Raw genomic sequence first — 13,134 nt, forward strand, 5'->3', positions numbered from 1 at the left:
ATAACATCATACACTGTATGCTATACAAGGATGCTGAATATGCTGCATCATATCTTACGGAACAGCAATACATTATCACAATTAAATGGCTTGTAGTCATGTTATATAATAAAGAATGGTTTTCCTGTACACTGTATAACATAATTAACAGCATTATACTACATGGATCAGAAAATATCCTTATACAAACCAGAATGTCAGGACTATACGTACAATTACAGCGAAATACCTCAAATGCAGCTGTGTTGTAAATGTTAGGAGGAAGGCCCCTAGAGCCTAACAGCTGAAGATTTACACAATGTAGTCTTATCTCTTGTCTGTATCAGAACAAACATGAAACCAAGCCCCAAGGGAGTTAAACTTGATGATGATAGCAACAGACACACACTTCAACATTCAACACTCATGGGGACACATGTTAACCCCGAGCCTACAGCTGACCAGATCGGAAATTCAAGAAAAGTATAATTTTTTTTAGGAATATTTGCTGGAATATATTCCAGGGAAGATCTATATAAATGATGGCATATATCATATGATATACATGTATGTATAACATAGTTCTCTGTCCTGGTCAGAGCATGATAATGTCCAAATTATTTGTTACTGTATAACTCATCAGTTAATCCGGATCCTGCTAAGGTATAAATATTCACCTGCCGACCACCACATGTGCTTTCTGGGGACAAGTTTGGATTCCTCTCACATTAATATTCCAGACACATGTGACGTTCCATTATATCTCCAGTAACTTCCCAAGAGAATTCCTCCGTTCATATTTGTGTCAAAATAAGGCTAAACCATGACAATAAACAATGATATTCTACAATTTCCAGGAAAAATACATTAAATCAACACAACTATTGTGTTTTATTGGGTGACAAACTCACTCAAAAAAAAGTGATATCCCACAACAAATATCATTTGACTTAATATATATATACAATTCATTGCACAACCAGACTGTTACAGTTGTAAAGCTATATGATATGCAAATTGAGATATACATGTAGACATCCAAATGTGGACGGCATTTGGTTTGGTTTGGTTTGTTCAGTGTCCTATTAACAGCCAGGGTCATTTAAGAACATGCCAGGTTTTGAAGGTGGAGGAAAGCCAGAGTACCTGGAGAAAAACCTGTGACCGCCGCGGCCTACGGACATGATCAGTACCTGCCAACTGCTCCACGTAGGTTTCGAACTCGCAACCCAGAGGTGGAGGGCTAGTGATAAAGTTTCGAGACACATGGAAGGCGCAACTATCAAATACATATAAATATCCAAGCATACTGGGTATTGATATAATTGTAACAACAATACATATTCCCTTCTGACCCCTTATAACATTTTCCTTGACCTTGACCTAAAAACCCTTAAACTCAACTTGTCGAAGATTTCATGGTCCTTTTATATTGTGTTAAGTTTGATCAAAATCCCTCAAAGAATAAAGGTGCTAGAGTAATTGATGATCTGTGGAATTACATATACATAAGACAGACAGACAGAGTGGAAACCTATAGTCTTAAGATCTTTGTCATTGTGCCTTTTTCTTTTTGTGCTTTCGGTGAAAATTCAGTATTGGCGCTTTAATGTAAAAGTACTTGTAAAATGCGCAGTGAAATCGCAGAAGGGATTAGTCAGATAATATTTCAACTATATGATCAAATCAGGTTAAAAGACGAGATATAATGTCTTTTGAGGTAATTATAATAATGATGATTCAGATATAACAAATATGCCCTTAAAATCCAGAGTCAGCATTGTCAGGTTTCGAAGTAGTAAAATTCCTCGTACAAAGGTTTTACAAAGACAATGATGTAACACAACGCAGGTACCTATCATAGACAATGTAATGTAGATATAAGATAGGCTCATAAAGTTTATTACCTGTAACTGAGGGAGATAGAGTTATCTCAAACCCATGGTAATTTAATCCTAACCGTGGAACAAGTCAGGGCTGGGATGTTACAGATTCTTAGTCAAGAGATAATTATTATTCCCGCTTAGTACCAGGAAATTAAATTTTTCTCACGACTTGTTAACTAGTTTGGAAAGTATTTAAATTTATAACATTATTCATATATATCTGAATCCTGAAATGACCCTTTTTAGCAAAGTGTATAATGCATGCTAATTAATTAAGAAACACATCTACAGATGTAAGAAATATTGAAATCCTGTACATGTATGTGGAATGAAATAATATGACAGGAATATATTTCATGACAAAACAGAATAAACAAATGTGAAATTAGCAACTAATACTTTCACATGTTAAGGATCAGGACACTTGAACAGGATACGAAAATATTGCCTTATTTATCCACAAAAAAAACCCAAAAACATCCACTATATTTCAGAATCATCAACTTTGAAATAATAAGATAATATGGTTTGAAATAAGCCCTACCCAATTTTTATTACTAAACTTACACTACTACTAGTGTAAGTTTAGGGGGGTTATTTGAGGATAAATATGGTACTAAACTTTTACACTAGGGGAGGAGGCTTATTTTAGGATAAATACAGTACATTGGGTATATTTATGTATTGGTAGTATGCATCAGGCACAAGACTACTTTTCACTACCTTTTTTTTTTATTTCATTATTTCTAGGCAATCTACTTCCTTTGACATTTTATTGCTATAGTTTTGAATTAAAAACCATTACTGTGTCGACAAGCTGGTAAAATAATTTCATTCTTACTGACTCTCTATTCAATATTCATCATTAGAATCTGATCAATTATCATCAATCGAGACTATTAATAGATTCAAAGACATATCCCTGGTAATTTGGTATAGAACCTCTCATATTCCATGTAAAACTTTGACAAATTACATGTAAACGGTTTTTATCTTAATAGAATGTACTTCATCATTTCTAAATGATTACATGTATGTCTTTGTATATGCAATGATTTCTGTAACTATACTGTCAGTTGGATGAAAGCATCGTTAACCTTGGCAACCGAACGGGACAAGTCTACAACTATCAAATTGTAGGTGGGCGGTGTAGTATTGTACTTCTGAAACATCCATAGCCTTATACACTACTCCGACAGTAAAATCAATGTCATTGTCAGAATATAGCAAGAGTTTGAGAGACCTTCGCCAAAAAAAACAAAATAAATGCTCCATGTTCTGATCTTGAGTTCCTTTATATTACATAATCTACTTCAGGAATTTTTTGTTCCATCTTAGAAAACCCATCTGAGATTGACATTTACTTATTTTCACTTCCTGAATAAGTTTGTGTCTCATGATTGATATACACATGTTGCATGCTCTTTTCACTTTAAAATCCAAAATATCAACATTCATCCCTCCTAAAACCTCATTAGACTGATCCAAGATCAAATAAAGACAAACCAAATATTACAGATCGAGGGATGAAAGGATTTAAACTATGGAAAAGATAAACCTTTCTAAGAGATTGATGTGAAGCTTTCTGCAAGGAAAAGAATTTTTTTAAACAAACAATAAAATGTTGTTTTTTTTTTCTTTTATCATGAAAACTGTGTATGTATGTATTCATGCAGGTTCTAAGGAAAATCAATTTTACCTTAAATAGTAGATGGAACCTTTGGCATTCCTCTGGTACTGCTAACCTCCATCCTACAAAACAGAAGCTCAGCATCAGTTGCAGGTCTAGAATTAGAACTACATGGAAAACACATGCTGTCATTTTATATACAGCTGAAGCCCTTTATTTCAGAGATATGTAGTGCTAATTAAAATGTCACTTCATCAATGTTAATGTCACTTGTCAGTGCTACATGCAGTCAGTGTTTACATCACTGTCGTCAGTGTTTACGTCACTGTTGTTAGTGTTTATGTCTCTGTTACCATCACTGTCGTCACTGTTTACGTCACTGTCGTTAGTGTTTATGTCTCTGTTACCATCACTGTCGTCAGTGTTTACGTCACTGTTGTTAGTGTTTACGTCACTGTCGTCACTGTTTACTTCACTGTGGTTAGTGTTTACATCATTGTCGTCAGTGTTTACGTCACTGTTGTCAGTGTTTACGTCACTGTCGTCAGTGTTTACGTCACTGTCGTCAGTGTTTACATCACTGTTGTCAGTGTTTACGTCACTGTCGTCAGTGTTTACGTCACTGTCGTCAGTGTTTACATCACTGTTGTCAGTGTTTACGTCACTGTCGTTAGTGTTTATGTCTCTGTTACCATCACTGTCGTCACTGTTTACGTCACTGTGGTTAGTGTTTACGACACTGTCGTCACTGTTTACGTCACTGTGGTTAGTGTTTACGTCACTGTTGTCAGTGTTTACGTCACTGTCATCAGTGTTTACGTCACTGTTGTCAGTGTTTACGACACTGTTATCAGTGTTTACGTCACTGTCATCAGTGTTTACGTCACTGTCATCAGTGTTTACGTCACTGTCATCAGTGTTTACGTCACTGTCGTCACTGTTTACATCACTGTCGTCAGTGTTTACATCACTGTTGTCAGTGTTTACGTCACGGTCGTCAGTGTTTACGTCACTGTGGTTAGTGTTTACGTCACTGTCATCAGTGTTTACGTCACTGCCATCAGTGTTTACGACACTGTCATCAGTGTTTACGTCACTGTCATCAGTGCTTACGTCACAGTCATCAGTGTTTACGTCACTGTTGTCAGTGTTTACGTCACTGTCATCAGTGTTTACGACACTGTCATCAGTGTTTACGTCACTGTCATCAGTGTTTACGTCACAGTCATCAGTGTTTATGTCACTGTCATCAGTGTTTACGTCACTGTCATCAGTGTTTACGTCACTGTTGTCAGTGTTTACATCACTGTCATCAGTGTTTACGTCACTGTCATCAGTGTTTACGTCACTGTCGTCAGTGTTTACATCACTGTTGTCAGTGTTTACGTCACGGTCGTCAGTGTTTACGTCACTGTCATCAGTGTTTACGTCACTGTCATCAGTGTTTACGTCACTGTCATCAGTGTTTACGTCACTGTCATCAGTGTTTACGTCACTGTTGTCAGTGTTTACATCACTGTTGTCAGTGTACATGTTTACGTCACTGTCATCAGTGCTTACGTCACTGTCATCAGTGTTTACGTCACTGTCATCAGTGTTTACGTCACTGTTGTCAGTGTTTACGTCACTGTCGTCACTGTTTACATCACTGTCGTCAGTGTTTACGTCACTGTCATCAGTGCTTACGTCACTGTCATCAGTGTTTACGTCACTGTCATCAGTGTTTATATGAACCTGTTGTCAGTATTTACATCAATATTGTCAGTGTTTATGTCCCTGTTGTCAGTGTTGAATTCAGAACTGAAAGGGTTAATCATAACGAACCATTTTATCATTATGTAAATGTATGTATACTCCTCATCCTTGGTAAACAAGCATAAATAGGAAATGACACAGTCAACCACATTTCCCTTTACCTCAACATATCAGATTTACTCCAGCCACAAACCTCTTAAATCTTAAAACAATAGCTCAATTTAAAGTGCATTTCACAGTCCTCTGTGCATTGTCTTACTGACAATTATCATACCAAACAGAAAGTGATGATCTCCAGTTCACCATTATCCAGCATCATCATCTATATATGATCTTATGAACATATTTCTGCATCTCCTCAAAATGTTTAAAGTTGGCTCATTCACACACATTTACACTATAGGGCCTGAATGCAGTACTCTTTAAAACAGGCTTCCATATAGAATCATATCGTTCAGCATAAATAAAATGCGGAATATTAATATGGAATTCTAGTCTTAACCAATTTTTAAAATATATATTTGAGTGACATGGGATTGGGTTTGGGAGGGCCAGAATAAAATAAAAGACTGATTTCATTTGCATACATTCAATAACAAATTCTATCACTGCAATATATTGTCTAGTTATTGATGTATTATACTTCACATATTACGACGGTATCATTCATGAAATTAATCCCGGTTGTGCCAGATGTCAAATATCACTTTAATTAAAATCAGCCAATTGTATTACAAGAATAAAAAAAAGAAGTCTGTAGCTTGACTTCAGGAAGGTGTAATCAGTTTGCAGCGCCTCACCACCATACGTCATACAATCATTCAGCTATCAAACTCAAAAAAACACTTGATGTCAATTAGATCGGAGAAAGAAAATACAAACCAAGTTCACTCCTTTTCTCACTCTCAAGATTTAGTGCTAATAAGCAATTTAAACATCAAAGCAGATATGTTTGTGATTGGAATTTGTTGAAGAGTGCAGTTTAACTTGTCACAGTACCACGGAGACACCGTATTACCGCCACTACTTGATCAATGTACAGCACCGCAGGGATAGCAGGGATCGGAGTGATAAGTTGTAATTGTAACGAGACCCGTTATACAAGTCTCCCAAACTATCCTGCCCGCAGTTGCTAATCAATGAAGCTAAAGAAATCACAATATTGTTACTATATATAGTCATATTAAAACTCAACACCAAATTTGGTTGAAAATTGAACATTTAAATTTCCACCAATCAGAAACTAGCTATTGGCGTCCATTTTTTTTTTTTAATCCAGAAGATGTCAATGCAGGTGCGTTCATTGTAAGAGGACAACGACATTGTGATTAATTTGAAAATGGAGTAAGAAAAGCTTTGTAATACATATAAATATGTTATATGTGTTCCATAAATCACTCAAACAATTTGACATCATGAAATTCAATTGCTATCTATTTTTTTTGACCAGTGTACAATTTATTTCAAACATATTCGTATTACAAACAAATTTCAACAGTTCCACAATTGACTCAGAATATCTTCCAGATGACAGCCTCATTTATGATTCATACAAATTGATGTTTCTTTCAAACACCATTGTGATGCCGGGATATCTAATACAATTATGTATCTTATATATAATGTACATCTTAAGTTTGAATAAAGCCCAATACAAATCTTACAGACTGTGGTCATGAGGTACCTCAAAGTTGGTGTAAAAAATTAAGAGGTCTGAGAGATGAATCAGATATGGAGAATTTGTAATTTGACAAGGGGACTCATTAGAACAAATATACTGTATATTTATATATATATATAGGCTAAGGGAAATTTCTCCTAGCTTCAACTACAATGTAGTAAGGTGACCTTTTCTTTCCACTTTTACATATGATGTAAAACATCATATAGCCATTATATATTATATGTATTCTTTTTAACACAAATTCTAAGAAATTAAGATCTTTACCTGAGGACCTGCTGGAAATAAGCTGTTCACCAGCTTTCATATAGGCTGGGATATCCTTGTTAAAATCTATTATAATCGATATCCTTGTTAAAATCTATTTAAAATAATAATCCAGTGTTGATACCATTTTGTAATCAACTGTACGTGACAATCTTCATACTACTGTGACAATCTGTGTATATATTTATAATAGGTATGAAACATTTCTTGTATATAAACTTTCGTTGTTTTCTTGGTTGCTATGAAACCACAAATATAAATACAATAAATATTGTTATGCATATTATTGTAATACTTTTGCATGGGCTGACCACAAAAGTTTGTACCCAAAAATAATTTGAAAGCTCCAAAGCATGACAAGATGTACACATAAACATATCAAGTTATACAGTATAGGATAATTACCTAAATATATATAATTATTACAGACCGGTTCTGGGCAAAAATTTCTAGGATTAAAGCTATGATCTAGAAGAGAGTTTGAATATGCCGAGCAACTTTCAGGCATTTGAAGTAGTCCTGGTTTGAGAGGTTATATTACGAGTTCTCTTAGAGGAATCTTCTGCCTCACTGCCCACCATGAATTAATGAACATCATCTACATGCATTAATCAGTGTTCAGGACAGAGAAAGCCTTTCAGCCTCACCTGTGGAGTTGTGATGATTGTCTTGCGACAAGTGTTTACTCACCGGAGAGATGTTGATCATTACCTTACCTGTTGAAGAGATCGGTTATCTATACCTGCAGGAAGCGTGATCAGTTTCACCAATATATACCTATATAGTAATCACTTCTTGGCACAAACGATATCTCCGTATCTGACAATGGACCCCAAAGCTGGGAGATAATTAAACTAATTGATGCTTTAATGCTCTTTTTGCCTTATTAATTAATTAAGAAAAGACGGTCTCCTATCTTAAATTCCATCCATAATAACCGTTATATCCAGCAATCAAAGCTATACATAATAAAATATAACTAGTATAGCATGCATGGGAGATACTTCAAGTTCTATAAGGTATCTGGAGAATACAGCCCCTGTCACGAGTCCATCAGCTGACGGAGCATGCTTCTCTGGATCAGTCAGCAGAACAGTGGGATATAATTCCATGCTGGAGACCAGGATTATAGATATTTTCAATTCTTATCAGGGAGCTTGACAGGAATTTTCTTTGTTCTTTCGCCATTAATTGCATTAACAAAATTCTACTGTTGTATTACTGAATCTTATAGGTAATATCAAGAAAAATGGGGAGTTACCGAGTAGTGCGAACAGGGTGGGTCGGTGTGGCTTGTATACATTTAAGCATGAACTGTCTTGTAATGGTATTTATAGTTGATATGAATGACAGTGTCATGTAGGCAAACAGCTTAATGTGCTACTGCTATATGTACTACCAGAGCAATATGCTACGTTTGTATTCAAAACACAGAGTTTGGCTCCCCGATTAGATATTCAAAGGAAGGTCGATCTACCTGACCAAGTGGGTTTTCTCTACATGGGTACTTCCTATATTAAAACCTCTTGAGCACTTCCAACTGGGCAAATATGAGTGAATGGTAGAAGTTGATACAGTAAGTAACTTCTTATAGGGACTTGATGTAAAGTAAATGAAGATTATAGCTATAGACAAATATTGTAGTGTATCTGGAGTGGGCTGAACACCAGTGGCCAGGTAACTCATGGCTTGATCGACCGTCCATCTAGGGTATGGAGGTCAAGGGTTAGAGTCCTACATCTGGTTGTTGTATTCTTTCTCTACTGTTATATTTACACATTTGGCACCCAACTCAATACCCAGGTAAGGTGGTATAGAGTGTCGAGTGTCTTCGTGGTCAAAGACTTTTGTTACAGGAAGGACGCTGGTGGCAAGGTAGCTTGAATGTTAAGAGCATCTGTCTGGCGTTCAGAGGTCCTGGGTTTAAGTCTTAGACTTGTCTTTGCATTCTTTCTCTCCTGTTACAGTATAGTTACCTGTTTCTATCCTTATAAATTACTGCAGTGATCATACAAGTGTGAAGAATAATCTAATTAATACTCGGTTACCCACTCACTTATACATATTGTCTCCTAAACCTGTCTCAGCTGACAGGGATCAGGTAATATCTATGGTCAGCAGACATCTTGTGACCTCAGACTTGAACTCATACTTAAGGTCAACTATTAAGGTCATCCTGAGGTCAAATGTCAAACTTTGTCAGAGGCATGCCTGATAGGATCTCTATGTATGTCAGACTGGGCATGTGTAGCATTATCTACAGGTAAACCTCGAGCTCTGATCTATTCATAAAACTCTACAGGACAGGTAAAACAAGTAAACAAACATAAACCTTTACAGGACAGGTAAATCTCAACAGGTAAAACTCTACAGGACAGGTAAATCTCAACAGGTAAACCTTTACAGGACAGGTAAATCTCAACAGGTAAAACTTTACAGGACAGGTAAATCTCAACAGGTAAAACTCTACAGGACAGGTAAATCTCAACAGGTAAAACTCTACAGGACAGGTAAATCTCTACAGGACAGGTAAATATCAACAGGTAAAACTTTACAGGACAGGTAAATCTCAACAGGTAAAACTCTACAGGACAGATAAATCTCAACAGGTAAACCTTTACAGGACAGGTAAATCTCAAGTAGAGGTATCATATATATATATATATATATATATCTAACACAAACATTTTTTAGAACAGAGGGATCCTATCTCTAATACAACCTTATAAAACAATGGGATCCTATCTCTAATACAACCTTATAAAACAATGGGATCCTATCTCTAATACAACCTTATAGAACAATGGGATCCTATCTCTAATACAACCTTATAGAACAATGGGATACTATCTCTAATATATCAACCTTATAGAACAATGGTATCCTATCTCTAATATATCAACCTTATAGAACAACGGGATCCTATCTCTAATACAGCCTTATAGAACAATGGGATCCTATCTCTAATACAACCTTATAGAACAATGGAATCCTATCTCTAATACAACCTTATAGAACAATGGGATCCTATCTCTAATACAACATTATGGAACAATGGGATCCCACTCTAATACAACCTTATAGAACAATGGGATCCTATCTCTAATACAACCTTATAAAACAATGGGATCCTATCTCTAATACAACCTTATAGAACAATGGGATCCTATCTCTAATACAACCTTATAGAACAATGGGATCCTATCTCTAATATATCAACCTTATAGAACAATGGGATCCTATCTCTAATACAACCTTATAGAACAGAGGGATCCTATCTCTAATACAACCTTATAAAACAATGGGAACCTATCTCTAATACAACCTTATAGAACAATGGGATCCTATCTCTAATACAACCTTATAGAACAATGGGATCCTATCTCTAATACAACCTTATAGAACAATGGGATACTATCTCTAATATATCAACCTTATAGAACAATGGGATCCTATCTCTAATATATCAACCTTATAGAACAATGGGATCCTATCTCTAATACAGCTTTGTAGAATAATGGGATCCTATCTCTAATACAACCTTATAGAACAATGGAATCCTATCTCTAATACAACCTTATAGAACAATGGGATCCTATCTCTAATACAACATTATAGAACAATGGGATCCCACTCTAATACAACCTTATAGAACAATGGGATCCTATCTCTAATACAACCTTAACTAATAATAGAACAATGGGATCTTATCTCTAATACAACCTTACAGAACAATGGGATCCTATCTCTAATACAACCTTATAGAACAATGGGATACTATCTCTAATATATCAACCTTATAGAACAATGGTATCCTATCTCTAATATATCAACCTTATAGAACAACGGGATCCTATCTCTAATACAGCCTTATAGAACAATGGGATCCTATCTCTAATACAACCTTATAGAACAATGGAATCCTATCTCTAATACAACCTTATAGAACAATGGGATCCTATCTCTAATACAACATTATGGAACAATGGGATCCCACTCTAATACAACCTTATAGAACAATGGGATCCTATCTCTAATACAACCTTATAGAACAATGGGATCCTATCTCTAATACAACCTTATAGAACAATGGGATCCTATCTCTAATACAACCTTATAGAACAGAGGGATCCTATCTCTAATACAACCTTATAAAACAATGGGAACCTATCTCTAATCAACCTTATAGAACAATGGGATCCTATCTCTAATACAACCTTATAGAACAATGGGATCCTATCTCTAATATAACCTTAACTAATTATAGAACAATGGGATCCTATCTCTAATACAACCTTATAGAACAATGGGATCTTATCTCTAATACAACCTTATAGAACAATGGGATCTTATCTCTAATACAACCTTATAGAACAATGGGATCCTATCTCTAATACAACCTTATAGAACAATGGGATCCTATCTCTAATACAGCCTTATAGAACAATGGGATCCTATCTCTAATACAACATTATAGAACAATGGGATCCCACTCTAATACAACCTTATAGAACAATGGGATCATATCTCTAATACAACCTTATAGAACAATGGGATCCTATCTCTAATACAACCTTATAGAACAATGGGATCTTATCTCTAATACAACCTTACAGAACAATGGGATCCTATCTCTAATATATCAACCTTATAGAACAATGGGATCATATCACTAATACAGCCTTATAGAACAATGGGATCCTATCTCTAATACAACCTTATAGAACAATGGGATCCTATCTCTAATACAACCTTATAGAACAATGGGATACTATCTCTAATACAACCTTATAAAACAATGGGATCCTATCTCTAATATATCAACCTTATACAACAATGGGATCATATCTCTAATACAACCTTATAAAACAATGGGATCCTATCTCTAATACAACCTTATAGAACAATGGGATCCTGTCTCTAATACAACCTTATAGAACAATGGGATCCTATCTCTAATACAACCTTATAGAACAATGGGATCCTATCTCTAATACAACCTTATACAACAATGGGATCATATCTCTAATATATCAACCTTATAGAACAATGGGATCATATCTCTAATACAACCTTATAGAACAATGGGATTTTATCTCTAATACAACCTTATAGAACAATGGGATCTTATCTCTAATACAACCTTACAGAACAATGGGATCCTATCTCTAATATAACCTTATCGAACAATGGGATCTTATCTCTAATACAACCTTATAGACCAATGGGATCCTATCTCTAATACAACCTTATAGAACAATGGGATCCTATCTCTAATACAACCTTATAGAACAATGGGATCCTATCTCTAATACAACCTTATAGAACAATGGGATCCTATATCTAATACAACCTTACAGAACAATGGGATCCTATCTCTAATACAACCTTATAGAACAATGGGATCCTATCTCTAATACAGCCTTATAGAACAATGGGATCCTATCTCTAATACAATCTTATAGAACAATGGGATCCTATCTCTAATACAACCTTATAGAACAATGGGATCCTATCTCTAATATAACCTTAACTAATTATAGAACAATGGGATCCTATCTCTAATACAACCTTATAGAACAATGGGATCCTATCTCTAATACAACATTATACAACAATGGGACCCTATCTCTAATACAGCCTTATAGAACACTGGGATCCTATCTCTAATACAACCTTATAGAACAATGGGATCCTATATATCTCTAATACAACCTTATAGAACAATGGGATCCTATCTCTAATACAACCTTATAGAACAATTGGATCATATCTCTAATACAACCTTATAGAACAATGGGATCCTATCTCTAATACAGCCTTATAGAACAATGGGATCCTATCTCTAATACAACCTTATAGAACAATGGGATCCTATCTCTAATACAACCTTATAGAACAATGGGATCTTATCTCTAATACAACCTTATAGAACA

The 13,134-nt window shown here is 35.3% G+C and overlaps 2 protein-coding genes across 2 annotated transcripts in view; both read right to left on the reverse strand.

Moving 5' to 3' along the window:
• LOC117343528 (polypeptide N-acetylgalactosaminyltransferase 5-like) overlaps positions 1–13,134 on the reverse strand; it is a 190,618-nt gene that overhangs the window by 168,302 nt on the left and 9,182 nt on the right. Inside the window, exon 2 of the mRNA XM_033905909.1 lies at positions 3,565–3,617. The gene's annotated coding sequence lies outside the window, so the exon portion shown is untranslated. The remainder of the gene's footprint in view (positions 1–3,564; positions 3,618–13,134) is intronic.
• On the reverse strand, positions 3,775–5,028 carry LOC117343310 (dentin sialophosphoprotein-like). The gene has a single exon (XM_033905652.1). The coding sequence runs from the start codon at positions 5,026–5,028 to the stop codon at positions 3,775–3,777; it is 1,254 nt and encodes a 417-aa protein (XP_033761543.1).

This window comes from Pecten maximus, chromosome 15 (assembly GCF_902652985.1).
Source record: "Pecten maximus chromosome 15, xPecMax1.1, whole genome shotgun sequence".
Taxonomy (NCBI): domain Eukaryota; kingdom Metazoa; phylum Mollusca; class Bivalvia; order Pectinida; family Pectinidae; genus Pecten; species Pecten maximus.

Coding starts and splice junctions, on each gene's coding strand:
- LOC117343310 (XM_033905652.1), bottom strand. CDS start 5,028: ATGTACACTGACAACAGTGATGTAAACACTGACAACAGTGACGTAAAC.